The sequence below is a fragment of the Hyperoodon ampullatus genome (assembly GCF_949752795.1).
Source record: "Hyperoodon ampullatus genome assembly, chromosome: 2".
NCBI classification, from domain to species: Eukaryota; Metazoa; Chordata; class Mammalia; order Artiodactyla; family Ziphiidae; genus Hyperoodon; species Hyperoodon ampullatus.
Window position 1 is genome coordinate 2,305,125 of NC_136915.1, and position 15,897 is coordinate 2,321,021.

The 15,897-nt window shown below is 56.9% G+C and overlaps 1 protein-coding gene across 1 annotated transcript; it reads right to left on the reverse strand.

Annotated features, from left to right (window-relative positions):
- Positions 1-259: 259 nt before the first annotated feature.
- On the reverse strand, positions 260-12,406 carry LRRC47 (leucine rich repeat containing 47). The gene is made up of 7 exons (XM_079696873.1): positions 11,777-12,406; positions 3,659-4,117; positions 2,825-2,941; positions 2,082-2,197; positions 1,529-1,631; positions 1,181-1,270; positions 260-1,028 (listed from the first exon to the last, which is right to left on the reverse strand). The coding sequence occupies exons 1-7, from the start codon at positions 12,389-12,391 to the stop codon at positions 780-782; spliced, it is 1,749 nt and encodes a 582-aa protein (XP_079552999.1). The 5' UTR covers positions 12,392-12,406; the 3' UTR covers positions 260-779.
- Between the last annotated feature and the right edge of the window lie 3,491 nt (positions 12,407-15,897).

Here is a 15,897-nt window from a genome sequence, read left to right on the forward strand (position 1 = left end):
TCCTGGAGCAACGTGACGACGGCGGACCGTCCTGAGTGTGGAAGCCTGTTCTGCAGTGGGAAACCTGCACACTGACCTCCAGACGCAGATGTGACACCTCACGGCCCTGGTGCTGGCTGACAGATGACTGGCGCCCCCGCCCTCCCCCAGTCCGGCCAGTGCAGCAGGCAGGCTGGGCGGTCGCTCCCGGATGCCCTGCCTCCCACCCCCCAAAGCATCCTACGGCAGCAGTAAGAAAAATGATTTTGCCAATCCTAAGTTCACGTTAAAAAAAAGTTTTTATAAAAAGATTACGGTTTACAACAACTGGAAACCATGACATCCCACATTTCTAAGCTGCAGTGCTGGAACCGTAGGACTTTAAAAGATATCGTATTGTAGAAAAATAACTGTGCAGCTCAGTAAGATGCATGTTGTTCAGCTTCTCAACTTAGAACTAAACATTCACACCAATTATATTGTCCTTTCCCCCTGTGAATACAGTGATTTGCTGTGTGGCTACATGATTTCAGAACCCTTTGAGCAGTCAGTTCCAATATTCAAGTGATTTCATTAAAAGCACTGGCAGAGTCAATTCGGTGCTGTAAAGGTGAAATGACTTCAGCGCATGTCAACGTGGCACCCCCTACGACACAATCGACTGGAAAACTGAACAAAGAATGCATGTATCTTAAAAACTACCGAGGTGAAGGAATAATTTAATGTCACCACACGAAAGCCCTGCAGAGCCGGTGCGGCGGACAGTGCCTCCCTGGGAGCCTGGGGCAGTGGCCCGGCCGTCAGCGGAGCACGGTCACGTGGGCGGCGGCAAGGTCCAGGTCCGTCTTGGACGGGTACACCACCTTCAGGTGGCCCTCCTCATCCACCACCCGGACCTGCTCCACCACGAGCGGGGCGCTCCCAGCCTGTTCAGCACCGGGAGTCGCCCTGGGGCCCGGGACTTGTCCAGGAATGGCATCGACTTCGTGGTCGGAGAGGGAACCTTCGTCTTTGTTTTCCAAAGTATACTTGTTGATTTCTGCCATTTTCTACAAATGAAAAATATCTTTTCAACCAAGAGATTAGAGGCAACCCAGGGAAGACAGGCTGCCGTCACCCAGATGGCAAAGGGCAGCGGACGCGCCGTCTGTCCCGCGGGGCCAGAGCCTCGGTGGGCAGAATGGGCGGGCAGGACGCTCACCAGGATGAGGGCGTCCATAATGTCCTTGCAAATCTGCAGGCTGGCGGCGCTCGTCACTTCCAGAAACAGGTCACAAGTGGTTTTCTTAATCTTAAACAGAAATTAGAAAGATTTCAGGAAAGAATCAAGTTATCACAAGCAGACACCAGCAACTGCAAGGTCTAATCTGCAGAAGACCCTGTAAGACGGTGTCACACAAATCTGGACTGTCGTGCTCCTGAGGGGAGAGACACCGGGGCGCGGCACACGCGGCGAGTCACGGGCAGCAGCGAGCACACACAGCCACATGCGTGAACACGACACGTGACGCGGTCTCAAAGGTGCCAGACACTGGCAGACACCGCCTACCTTCGTCTTCTCGCTGTTTGTTATGGGCGGGAAAGAAATCACGTCGCCGTTTGCATCCACGAGGCACGGGTAATGCTCCTTCCCATCCAGCAGGTGAAGGTACCTGGGTGGGAAGACAGACCGATAACAGGCATAGCTGTGAAAACACACCTGAAGGTGAGTGGACGAATCGCAGTTCTCTGGACACAGTAGGTGTCACAGGTCAAGGGCACGTGACACAAGCCAGTTCAGAGGAGATGTGTGCAGGGCCTCCTCAGTGCCCGAGCCAGCCGAGCCTGGCCTGGATCGAGCGCAGCAGGCCTGGCTGCCCCTCATCCGTGGCGCGCTCTCCCTGTGCACCTGGTGGACATGCCGAGGGCCCCCCTCTGAGACAACACAAGCCCTGCACTCCTGGCACCTGCTTCTCTGAAGCCACGCGACACGGGGCTACGGCGGATCCTTCCCCCCCACCTGAGGACCCGAGAGGAGAGTGAAGGAAAGCTGGGGAGGTCTCCGGAGTTCGGGCAGCGGTGGGCGCGCCCGCGCCGGCACAGGCTGACGAGAGGGGCCCCACCTGTGCAGGCCCGACACGTTCTGCCTCTTCTTCTGCTTCCTGTGCTCCTCCGCCTCCAGCTGCAGCTGCCGCACCAGGTCCTTGGCGTTGACTTCCCGGCGCCCCAAGGGGACGATCTACGGGGTGGACACCGCACGTTGGCCTGTCGCTGGGGGTCCCAGCGGGAGGCTTCTGAGAGCTGACAGTCCTCCAGGCGGACATCCAGCGGGCTGAGGATAGAGGCTGTCCCCACGTCACGAGCAGACATACTGTGCCTTCAGAGGTCACCCAGGCGGCTGAATCTGAAACCCTCCTAACGCACCGCCGCGGCTCCACGCCTGTGGCTCTGAGGAGGCCGAGGGAAGAGGTGGGGCCAGCGGCCGGAGCCAGTCCCCTGGGAACCCTCCTCCGCCGGGGGCCCGAGGTGCCTCACGCGGAACCCGAGAGACCAGGAGCGGGGTCTCGGCAGAACTCACACTGCGGTCAACCCCAGATCAGGGGGTTTGCAACTGGGATATAAACCACAATTTCTGGTTAAAAGTTAGCGAGCAGGTGAAGGAAACCACTTTCAAATCACCACCTCCTTTGATGAGTTTACTTTTGAAAGTAACTGTCAGCACAACCTGTTTTATTTATGTTCCTGCTGGGAGCAGAAAAGGGTCAGATTCTACCCAAAATGCTCTGACTCAACCACCTGCACATGTATTTTTTGAAAAACACACAAGGAACACTCAAACTGCAAACACCGGGATGCGTGGCCTCACCCTGAGGTCTTGCGGGGGGCGGGTGGCATACAGCAGGGGCCCCCGGATGGCTCTGAGGTCGTGGGTTGCGATGGTGGCTGCCGTCCTCTTCTCACAAAGGTCCTCGTGCAGCTTTGTCTGCAATACAAGTTCAAGGACAGGCAGAGCTCAGTGTGCCAAGGCCAGAGGGCAAGCCCCCCGCCACCCCAGCCCCCCCGGAGCAGCCTCCCCAGCCAAGTATTTATTTCGGGGAACCTCCGCAGGAAAGCTGGTATCTGCTTATCAGCAGAATTTCTTCTCGCCCTAACTCTACTGTGCAATGCTTGAGACTTCAAAGAACCCACCTCGAGCTAAAATTTATGACTGAATAAACAGAAGTGTGACTTAAAAAGAAAAACCACCCCAGCAAAAGCTTTTCCTCGAAAACACTGATGTTCGAGTTCTGAGCTCCCGGCTCGGCTTCCTCCCTGTACGTACAGCCTCAGCCCCGCAGGCCACGCTCGGGGTTGCCCACGTGCAAGGATGTGCTTTTTGCTTTAAAAGCTGGGCAGACTTCACAGAACAACGAACTCTGTTTGCCTGGCTGAAACTTCACAAAAACTAAACAAGTCACCCGAGAACACGCTGGCAAGAGCTGACGATTTTAACTCTCTCTCATATCAGACTGGACATGTCACCTACTGTGGAAGTCAGAGACCCACCCGCACAGCAGAGACTCAGGGACGCTGACTGCGCCGGGTCCCCTCCCCACCCCACCCGGGCCGGTCCCAGGCGCTCGCCCTCGGTAGGAGCGGTGGTCGCCCCGCCCGCCCACGGCCCGTCCTCCCCGCCCCCATCGCGGCCGCGGGCACCCACCTGGGAGGAGAGGAACCGCTTGAGCGCGTTCCCGGGCTGCAGGTCCATACCCCGCACCACGGCGCCCACGATGAAGGGCCGCACGTCCCCGACCCCGGGGCTCACCCTGACCATCAGCGGGGCCGGGTTCTCGGCCACGTGCAGGACCCGCAGCAGCAGCCGGCTGGCCTCGTCCACCCACGCCTCCTCGCCCTCGCCGCACTCCCTCTTCCTCCGCTCCCGCCGCTTCCTCCGCGCCTCCTCCCTGTCGGGGCCCTCGGCCTTGCCCCGGCCACGGCAGCACCCGCGGCCCCCGACGCGCAGGTACTCCAGGATGGACCTGGTCTGGCAGCCGCTGACCATCTTCTCCAGGCGCTTGTCCCGCAGCTTGTTCCCCCGGAAGTTGATGTCCTTGAGCTTGGGGCAGTCGGCCAGCTCCGCTGGGATCTCACTCAGCTGGTTGTTGGACAGGTCCAGCGTCTGCGAGGGAGACCGGGACGCATCAGAGCCCCGGGACCCGCCCTCCTGCCGCTTGCCCCGCCTCAGCCCCACGCCTCTCCCCCAGCCCAGCGCCCAGCACGGATGCAGTGACGGGGCTCCTCGGAGGGGAGGCGCGAGTGGACTGCCAGTCGCCTCTGTGAAGTGCTGGTCTTGCTTGTGCTGCTTGACCACCGTGTCCCCGTAGTAACAACCACGGTAGAATTTCCCATCGATGGTTAGGTTAGAGGGAAAAAAAGACAACAAGGAACGCGGGGAATGTCTGGTTATAAATAAGGACTTTACAGGAGAAGTAGGTTCCCCACAAAGTAGCGCTGAGATGTCTTTAATTAAATGAGCAAAAAAGCAAGAACAGAGCAAGAGTAACACAGCACGATGCTCTCGTATCCTGCGTGGGCGACAGACAGCGAATCAGCGTCAATGCTGGGACGGTCCTGGGCCCTCGGCGGTGACACGGGAGGAGGGAGCGGGGGCTACTGCTCCTGCGCCACCAGGAGGTTGGTGAAACCCTGCGGCCCGAGAGAAGGAACCTTCTATGACTACCATTGAGGCTGCCATCAGTGTCGCTGACGCGGTGGAAACGGGCCAAGTGGCCACCTCACGTGGTGGGCAGCAGGCAGGGTCCTGTGCCGCGGGAGGGACTCGGCTGGTGGTGAGGAGGACAGGGCCCCTCCCGGGAGGCCCAGGCGGCGCGCAGCCCTGCAAGTCAGCGGCTTCTTCCTCGTTCTCCTCCAGGGCCCGTGGGAAGCTCTGGATGGGCCCCTCTCGGCTTCGCTTGGACCTGACACGGGGCCTGGGGAGAAACCCTATAATCTGGTTTGGTGGCGGTAAGCACAGGGGACCGACATTTGGACAGCGAGGCAGTGACGGGCGGCAGGGGCCTCCCCAGGGGCTGCAGATCCGCGAGCGCTCGGGCAGGCCCCTCCTCGCGCTCAGGGAGCAGCGCCCACAGCAGCGTGGCCAGCGAGGAGTCCTGGTCCTGACGGGGACACCACGGCCCCGAATGACCACAGCTGGGTCACAGCGGGTGGCGGATTTGTCACCAGCTGGGAAGGGGGGCAGGGGCCCTGACTATCCACAAGATGCTGTCTGCTGTGGCTGGCACAGAGAGGGTGGTTTTTAGGGGAGCTTCACAAACCCCGGTTATGAAGGAAACTCTGGCTCATGCTGCGAGGCCGCAAGAACCAGGGTGGAGGAGGGGTGTGGCAGGTGGGTGCCCGACAGAGGGTGACAGAGGAGCCTCCGCGCGCAGCAGGCCGGAGGCTCGGGAGGGAGGGAGCAACTGCAGAGCAGACTTTGATCCTGCAGTCGACCCAGAAACGGAGAAAGAGAAGGTGAGGCTGACACAGTCTCCAGTCACCACTGGGGACCAAGCACTCAGTGGTCACGCGGGCTGTGGGTTAACCGGACGTCACACACCTGTCACCGTTTGGTGCCTCTCCAGGCCTCTCCCCGCTCTCAGGTGAGACTGGACAGGCGGGTAGATGGGCTGAAACGTGGCCCTTCCAGGCTTCTCTATGTCCTGCCCGCCCCCCCACCATGCTCACGCACACACACACACCCGTGCACAGGACTTGGCGGTGCCCCTGTGCCCCAGCCTGGGGTCCGCTGGCCTCCTCACTCACTGCTAACTGGCAGCATCAGCAACAGCCAGTGCCGAGCCCAGGGCTGTGGAGCTGCTCGCCCAGGACACGCCCAGGTGTCAGAACACACCTGGACGGGAGGACGGGCCGGGGCCACCTAGACCAGGTAACCCTGTGTGCACACTCAGCCTGGCCTGGGCCAGAAGAACCGGGTCCCCGCCCACTGGCAGGCTGTGAACAGCAGACAAGGGCTGGCGTTTCGAGGTCAGGTTTGGACCTGCACACCCAGCCTGGGGGTCGCAACAGCTTGAACTCCACTGGCAACTCTGACTGCAGCATGAAAACACAGCCGCCGCGAGTGGAAGGTCTGTGCCTCCACGAGGAAGAGACCCACAAACAGCAGCGGAGGAAGGGCCGGCAAGAGTCGGGGAGGGTGGCCTCCAGCCCCGACCGGAGCAGTGTCAGGCCAGCAGCCCGCTGAGGTGGTCTCCTCGGAGGACAGGTGCAGGGGTACTGGGGCGGGGGTCTGTCAGGGGCAACAATCGCCAAACACTGGGCATTTCGGAGCAGAGGGCAGTGGCAGCAGCCAGTGCCACAGACAGCAGCCCAGGACCTGCCCCGGGGCCCTGCGGGAGACAAACAGGGGGCAGGGCAGGCAGCCGACAGGGCTCTGGGGGTGCCATATCCAGCAGAGGCGGGGAGACCACCGACGGGTTCAAAGCGGCCCCCACAGCAGGACACGCCACCCGGCGTCAGGCACGCAGAGCCGCAGGTTCGATGGCGAGTGGAGTCCACGGGTTTCACGGCCGGAGCGTGAGTGGCGGAGGGAGACCTGCAGCTGAAGTGATGTCTGGATGGCGTAAAACTGCGCAGGGCAGGGGGCGGGGGCGGGAAACCCACAATCGCCGAAGGGAGAATGAAGTGAATTGAGTGCACGTGGAGGGGCCTCCAGGCACCTGCCCAGAAGACACCCAGGCACTCCCTCCCTGTAGGTAACACAATAGTGACACTGGCCAGGCAGGGCCAGCCTCTGACCCTAGACTGTGACTCGACTGCTGGGCCGAGCTGCGGGGAAGGGACCCTAAATCCCTGGTTGTGAGACCCTACAGACACACACGCTACCCCTGGGGGTGTGGAAGGACCCCTCTGTTCCAGCTGATGGTGACCAGGCCGAGGGGACCTGAACCCACCATTTCCAACAGCAACTGAGAAAATGATAAGATGGAAGGATTTTTTTTTAACTTCAGTTTTTCGTCACTGGACAAAGGTTTCATGGTCAAAGTTCCACTTCTCTGTGAAACGTGATTACGGGAGGAGTCCCCTAAATGAGCGACACCAGACGACATGAGTGGGCATGAGTCCTGGCAGGGCTGGGGAAGCCCCGAGTGCCGCGGCTGTTCAACTGATGAACGTGCTGGCCCGGAACGGTTCATAAATCTGGGGGCACATCTGGCCTGCCCGTCCCTCCAGCAGTCCCCGGTGGCAGTGCCATGGGCCTGGGTAACGGTCACGTACAACAAGGGCAACCTTGGAGCATCACAGCCCTGCGGCTGAGCCCCATGGGTAACAGAACCCCAGCGGGGAGAAGCCCAGCTGAGTGGGTCCGAGGTCAGGACAGTGATGAAGCCGGCTCTCCAGGCAGAGTTAACTGGGGAGGGAAAGGACAGCTCTCCCTTCGGCTTCCTTGTCCCCAGCAGCTGCAGTGGGGAAGAGGGTCCGACCTTCATGGCTCCCAGGGGAGTGGGCATCAAGCAGCTCTCATTTGCTGGCTCCCGATTGGGAGGTGAGTGGGACAAGCAGGGGCCTGTGTGCTGTCACCGTGGTGGCCCCCACAGAACCACGCCTCCAGGTATTCACCTCCTTGTGTGGCATCTCCCACAACTCTGGACTGAGCTTTACTTACTCAATCAGCAGGATGCAGTGGATGTGGCGGGCTGCTAGGTCCAGGTCTGTGCCTCAGGAAGGCCTGGCAGCTCCTGCCCTTGTGCTCTAAGGAGCCCTGAGCCGCCATGTGAGAGGTCAGACTGTCCGGCGGGGACGGGAGACGTCCCAAGATGACGTGGAGACAGGAGTCAGCCACGCCGGCCGAGCCTGGCCCTGAGCCCACGGCAGCTGACCGTGAGCAAATAAAACGACCACTGTGTTAAGCCACAGCCTTGGCGTGGTGATGCGGCCACGGAGGACCTGCACCAGTGCCATCACTGCGCTTTCTTCATGGCACCGTGGTCATCCTCAGAGGGGAGGAGATGGGCAGGAGCCCAGGGCGCCGCTACAAGACACTGAGCTGAACCCACACTTTCTGGTTCTAAGCGCATCTGTCCGACTCCCACTGTCCCCCCACCTCACAGGAAGGACAGAGAACGCCTCTGGCCTTGGAGCGCCAGGGTGTGGAGCGATGCTGCTTCACCCAGTTCTAGCAGCTGTTCCTCGTGAAGGCATCATTTTAGGAAAGGCCCCAAAAGGACATCTAAGTCCAAAAGGAATTCCAAGTAGCTCTGACATGATACTCTCCAAGAAACAGGTCTCTTCAGGTGAAGGAGAGCAATGGAAGTCTAAAAATGGGGAACAGGATGGACCGGGCGACGGGGGACTGAGCAAGCAAGACTTTCTCTTTCACCTGAACGAGGGTGTTCTGGACACAATAAGGGCTGCTTTACTGGGCGGGCAGCCAGAGGCACTACAGAACATTAACAAAACAAAACGAAACCCAAAGCTGAATACTGCTGAGACATTACAGATTTGAAGAAAAATATAAAAACTGTACACTCACATGATGCTATGTTAAGCTACACATTTGGTACATCTACCTTCTGGGAAACCAAGAGATGTATGAGATGGGTGATGGAGTAGAAAGGGCTTATATCATGTGTCACACCACAGCCCTGGAGGGAAGCTACAGCCCTGGGACCAGCATCCCAGGAGTCGTGCCCCACGGCTTCTTCCTGGAAATGCCAGTTAGCGCGTGTCACTCGGCAGGGTGGCCTCCTGTTTTTCTTAACTATAAACACACACACGTACACATGCACACAGATACATCCTGACATAAAGACATTTGTAAAATGAGTTGGCAACATCTTAAGAGTAACTCCCGCTGCTAAGAGGTCAGTTGCTAAACTGCACACACGTTTTATTGTTTTAAAAGTCTGCAATGGGAACCTACCTCAACATCATAAAGGCCATATACGACAAACCCACAGCAAACATCATTCTCGATGGTGAAAAACTGAAAGCATTTCCTCTAAGATCAGGAACAAGACAAGGATGTCCACTCTCGCCACTGTTATTCAACGTAGTTTTGGAAGTCCTAGCCACGGCAATCAGAGAAGAAAAAGAAATAAAAGGAATACAAATTGGAAAAGAAGAAGTAAAACTGTCACAGTTGCAGATGACATATTATACACAGATAATCCTAAAGATGCCACCAGAAAACTACTAGAGCTCATCAATGAATTTGGTAAAGCTGCAGGATACAAAATTAATGCACAGAAATCTCTTGCACTCCTACACACTAACAGTGAAAGACCAGAAAGAGAAATTAAGGAAACAATCCCATTCACCATTCCAACAAAAAGAATAAAACACCCAGGAATAAACCTACCTAAGGAGGTAAAAGACCTGTACTCAGAAAACTATAAGACACTGATGAAAGAAATCAAGGAAGACACAAACAGATGGAGAGATATACCATGTTCTTGGATTAGAAGAATCAATATTGTAAAAATGACTATACTACCCAAAGCAATCTACAGATTCAATGCAATCCCCATCAAACTACCAATGGCATTCTTTTTTACAGAACTAGAACAAAAAATCTTAAAATCTGTATGGACACATAAAAGGCCCAGAATAGCCAAAGGAATCTTGAGGGAAAAAAATGGAGCTGGAGGGATCAGGCTCCCTGACTTCAGGCTATACTACAAAGCTACAGTAATCAAGACAGTATGGTACTGGCACAAAAACAGAAATACAGATCAATGGAACAGGACAGAAAGCCCAGAGATAAACCCATGCACCTATGGTCAACTAATCTATGACAAAGGAGGCAACACTATACAATGGGGAAAAGACAGTCTCTTCAGTAAGTGGTGCTGGGAAAACTGGACAGCTACGTGTAAAAGAATTAAATTAGAACACTCCCTAATACCATACACAAAAATAAACTCAAAATGGATTAGAGACCTAAATTTAAGACCAGACACTATAAAACTCTTAAAGGAAAACATAAAAGAACACTCTTTGACATAAATCACAGCAAGATCTTTTTTGATCCACCTCCTAGAGTAATGGAAATAAAAACAAAAATAAACAAATGGGACCTAATGAAACTTCAAAGCTTTTGCAAAGCAAAGGATACTACAAACAAGATGAAAAGGCAACCCTCAGAATGGGGAAAAATATTTGCAAACGAATCAATGGATAAAGGATTAACCTCCAAAATGTATAAACAGCTCATGCTGCTCAATATTAAAAAAAACAAACAACCCAATCAAAAAATGGGCAGAAGACCTAAACAGACATTTCTCCAAAGAGGATATACAGATCGCCAAGAAGCACATGAAAAGCTGCTCAACATCACTAATTATTAGAGAAATGCAAATCAAAACTACAACGAGGTATCACCTCACACCAGTTAGAACGGGCATCATCGGAAAATCTACAAACAACAAATGCTGGAGAGGGTGTGGAGAAAAGGGAACCCTCTTGCACTGTTGGTGGGAATGTAAATTGATACAGCCACTATGGAGAACAGTATGGAGGTTCCTTAAAAAACTAAAAATAGAACTACCATACGACCCAGCAATCCCACTACTGGGCATGTACCCTGAGAAAACCATAATTCAAAAAGACACACATACCCCAATGTTCACTGTAGCAATGTTTACAATAGCCAGGTCATGGAAGCAACCCAAATGCCCATCAACAGAGGAATGGATAAAGAAGATGTGGTACATATATACAATGGAATATTACTCAGCCATAAAAAGGAACAAAACTGGGTTATTTGTAGAGACGTGGATGGACCTAAAGACTGTCATACAGAGTGACGTAAGTCAGAAGGAGAAAAACTATTATCGTACGTTAACGCATATATGTGGAAACTAGAAAAATGGTACAGATGAACCGATCTGCAAGGCAGAAATAGACACAGATGTAGAGAACAAACGTATGGACACCAAGGGGGGAAAGTTGGGGGGAGGTGGGATGAATTGGGATATTGAGGACTGACATATATACACTAATGTGTATAAAATAGATAATAAGAACCTGCTGTATTAAAAAAAAAAAAGTCTGCATAAAAGGATGGCAATGAGGAGGAAGAAACAGGGGCCTGCCTCTTTAAGGACAGGGGCCTCTAGACTGGATTTAGGCCATGGTTACGGCAACTCCTGCCCTCTGGTCTCTTCCTCAACAGACTTACTGGGCCCTTGTTCCGAGTCAAGCATTCTGTTGGGACCTGGGGTCCCCGGATGAATAAAATAAACAAGACAAGAGAGCCTAGACAAGAGAGCCTAGACGAAACCCCAACCTATTTGCTGCGTACTTTGGGCAACTCCTTCCGGCCTTCTGTAAGACAGGAATAACCACCCCTGCCTTGGAAAGCCGTTGTTGGGGTCAAGTGAACTATCACATGTGAGATCACACGCGTGGCCTTACGCAAATTCCAGTCATTTCACATCTCCACGCCCTGCCTGGGTGGCCCCACGCACAGGGCTCACCCAGTCCTTTCACAAACATTTGGAGATGCAAAAATTTAGATACCCGTACCCGCTGTTAACCTGGTTCCGACCTGAGCGGGAAGCCCAATTAGTCCACGATCACGAAACAGTGTGTTGCATGTTAAAGCCCAGTTGTGAGCAGAGTGTGTGGGGCGAGCCGAGAGGACCACCCGAGGACAGAGGCAGGCTAGTTCGAGGGGACCCGGGGGTGGGCCGGCTTCCCAGAGATACCGACGCTGCGGTGGCCCTTCCCGGCCGAGTTGGGACGGCTCGGCACCGGCAGGAGACCCCCATCCGTGGCTACCACAGGGCCCGCCCCGCCCACCCCGCTGACCGCTGACCTTGAGCGAGGCCAGGTGGGCGATTTCGGGGCTGAGCTCCCGGAGGCAGTTGTCGGCAGCAGCCAGTTCGCTGAGCAGCGGCAGCGCGCCGGGACTGAAGAGCGCGGCGGGGAAGGCGTCCAGGCGGTTGCCGGTGAGGTTGAGGGTCTGCAGGCGAGGCGCGCAGCGCGCCAGGTCGGCGGGCAGCTCGCGCAGCCGGTTGCCACTGAGGTTGAGGCTCTGCAGCTGCGGGAGGCCCGGCGGCTCGGCGGGGCCTAGGCCCTGGCCCGGCGGCAGCGCCTCCAGCGCGTTGCCTGAGAGGTCGAGCACGCGCAGCGCGGGCAGCGGGCCGAGCTCAGGGATCAGGCCGGGCCCCAGCGCGTTGCGCCGCAGCACGAGGCTGTGCAGCTGCGGGAGGCCCTGAGCCAGGCCCGGGCCCGGCTCGCGCAGGCTGCCGCAGCCGCTCACCTCCAGGTAGTGAAGCAGCGGGAGAGTGAAGAGCCGCGGCGGCAGCCGCCCGCCCGCCGCGCGCACCCGCTGCTCCAGCCCGGGCCCGGTCAGCAGCAGCTCCCGCCGCCGCTCCCGCTCCGCCAGCTCCAGCTCCGGCCAGGCCTCCGACACCGCCGCAGCCGCCATCGCGCCGCCACTCCCGCAGCCCCTACCGGGGCGCTTCCGGGGCACGCGGCGCTACTTCCGGTATGGGCCGGAAGGAGCCGTCGAGAGCTGCGCGGACGCTAGAGCGCCGCAGCGAGGGCCATAGAGGAGCCCGGTGGGGCGTGGCTCGAGGCCGTCGTCGGCGGGGTTCCGGTCCTCACCGTGGGCGTGTGGGTGGGCTTCCGGAGTGCCTAGGCCCACGTAGGGCCGTGAGTGCTGGGCCGGAGATGAACGGTCCCCGAGAGGACAGACGGGCGGAAGGACCGTGTGACAACGGGTGTGTTATCACTTCTAGTCCCTCCGGGGATGAGCCCGTCTTCTCTGGACGGTTCGCTCCCGGGAGGGGGTCTCTGACGACTGAGTTCCTTTGGGAGGATGTGTTTAGGCAGAAGGGGAGTTCAGACAAACCTCTCCCTGCGTTTACTGATATCCAAGAGCACACAGCTCAGAACAGTCAGTATACCGAGGTGGTACATTTCGGGGTGGTATGACCTGAACTCCTAGTCATATTTCGGGGTGGCATCGTCTGCTACCCTTCAAAAACCTAACCAGGCTCCTCTTCATAATTTCCCATCCGCTGGCTCCCTCTCCCTGCCCTGTGGCTATAACCCCCCAGCCTGTATTCAGAGTTGAGTTCACTGTCCCCTGCTGCAGCCTTGCATTGTCTTCCTTGCTGGTTTTTAACAAGCATACAGTGCACTTTTTTTTTCTTTCTTTTAGAGGTTAGTGATTTGTGTATGGAATCACCAGGAAGTTACAAGTGACTGATGCCCCAGTCCCTGGTCCAGAGATTCTGGCCCAACAGTGTGGGCTGCAGCACGGGCATGGTTTTTTTTTTTGCGGTACGCGGGCCTCTCACTGTTGTGGCCTCTCCCGTTGCGGAGCACAGGCTCCGGACGCACAGGCTCAGCGGCCATGGCTCACGGGCCCAGCCGCTCCGTGGCATGTGGGATCTTCCCGGACCGGGGCACGAACCCGTGTCCCCTGCATCGGCAGGAGGACTCTCAACTACTGCACCACCAGGGAAGCCCGGGCATGGGGGTTTTACAAACTCCCCGGGTGTTCTGTTGGGTAGGCAAGGTTGAGAGGCTGTTAGGGATCAGATCGTTTCCATGTGTTAGGACCCACTCATCAGGGCTGTTTGGAGGAGGAGGGTGGGAGGAATAGTGCTGAGGTCGGCTGTCCTATTCTCTGCCCCTGTTTTTAACTCCTCACCCCAGCAGGGTTTTCAGTTTTATTTTGTTTTGAAATTCCTGAACATTGTATTGAAGGGTGATGTACATCCAGAAAAGTGTGCACGTAGCATAAGTGAATTTTGTCCAGACTGAACACATCCGTGTAGCCATCACGCAGAACAAGAAACCAGTGATCACCAGTCCCCCCAGACCCCCTTGTGCCCCGATATTGTGGTTTTGCCAGTTTTTGCACTTTGTGTATAACATGCAGGGCCGGCTCTCGGTGCCTGGCCTCTTTCGCCCCATGTCATGCTTCTGGGATCACTGTGTGTGGGAGGTACTTGTGGGTTGTTTGCTGTCTGGCATTATACGTGCGTTGTGACTGTACCATGTTTATTTCTAGCAGGGCCTTTGTGCTGCCCTGACTTCGCCCCCGTCAGCCCCAATGACCCCACCCAGGAAAGACAGATTTTTGTCTCGGTTGCTGTTGTGACCAATTCCATCTGTGAAGGGCAGGCAGTGACTGTCCCCAGGCAAGGCCGGGAGAGGTGAGAATGGGCCCCTAGGACCTCTTCCACCTCTGCCTTCTGAGCCGGCTTCCGCTGCCCCCTGCGTGCTGCTGGGTCTCCTCAGTGATTTTTGGAAGGTTGTACACACATGCATGATATCAGCGGCTTTCAGTTCCTGGGACCTGGGTGTTGTCTTGCTTGCTTAGTTTCTCGTGGTAGATTTCTGGGCTGCTGTCCAGCAGCTCATGCTAACACACATCATCTTGACAGGCTACGAGAGTAGTAATAGTTTTACAGTAGCCAACACTGGAAACAAACAATGACCATCAACAGGAGAATGGATAAATAAGTTGTGAGACGTTTCTTCAAGTGGATGACCCCATGGAGACCGTGTCTGAGCTGCACGCAGCAGCAGGAATGGCGGACAGTCAGGGTCATGATGGGGAGGGAGGAAAATAAATCACACAGTGATGCACGCGGTATGATTCCACGTGCACAGCTTAAAGATATGTCAAACTCGATTCTTTTGTCTAGGGATACATGCCTGTGTGGTGTCTGTGAAGACAGCCGAGGTTGATACTGCAGACAGTGTGGCCAGACCCCAGTGCCACCGCTGTCTCTTCTCCAGCTGTGCCGAGCTGCTTGGTCGGCCTGCAGGGTGCAGCCGGTCCATCCAGACCCCCTCTCCATCCCCTTCCCTGCCCCAGTCCCAGTCCCCATCGCTGTCCCCGCCCTGGTCCCCGACCATGTCTCCACCGGCTGAGGCTGGGAGCTGGAGGCCCTGGACACCTGGCAGTGCTTGCCCTCCTGCCACTGTCCCAACCTCCGGGGTAATTTGATTGAGGATCCCTGAATTTGTAAACTGCATTCCCAAGCGTTGTCTCCTTACCCCGTGGCGGGAGAGAGATCTCGATCTAGAACCCTAGCAGTGGTTCCAGCAATGCCTCCCACCTTCAGCAGGACACTGCTCCCCTCCATTGCCAGGACTGGTCCCGGGACACCGGGAGGCACCAAGAAGGGGTGGCCAGGTGACCGGTGTGGAGGCAGCGCTAGGACACTCCTGGGGAGTCCTCAACCTTCAGGACGAGGGCCATGAAAGGGGGCTTTAGGGACGAGCTAGGCCCCGGGACGCCTGCTCACAGGGGCACCCACCCTGCTGCTCAGTCTGACCTCACTCTCTTCCCCGCTTTCCCTGCTGGGACATCTCTTGATGGGGAAGGGGCCGCACGCCTCCCCTGCACCTGAGAGCTCAGAGACTGGGGGTGGGGAGGGTGGTGGTGGTGTCCTTCCTCCTGCGGCTGGATCCCCGCCCCCCACCCCCCCACCCCCCGGGAGGCACCCCTGGGGACCTCAGAGGCCAGAAGGAAGCTCGGGAGATTTTGAGGCCAGCCGGGCAGGTGGCGGCGCCACACCTTCCGTCTCCCCCCACCCCTGCAGGCTGATCACCTTCCCGGCCTGAGATGAAGGGGTGGAGGCTGCCTGGGCGGAACTAATCTGGGCTCGGGCGCAGGCGCAGGCGCACAGAGGGCGTGTGCTGGGAACCAGGCTCAGCACCTCCCCCTCAGCTCCATTCCGGGGTGTTGGGGGAAACAGAGGCAGAGACAAGCGGATCTTGCCTCCAGTACCCCGAACCTGCTCCCAGCAACCCTCACCGCAGGGTTGACAGAGGCGCAGAGCACAGGGTTCACATCTGGGCACGCTGCCTTCCGGTGGTGAGGGCTTGGGCTCTGAGCCAGTTTCCCTGCCCGCAGTGGAGGGTAGGACCAGCTGCCCTGCAGGTCCTCTGACCCTTCCAGAACACGCA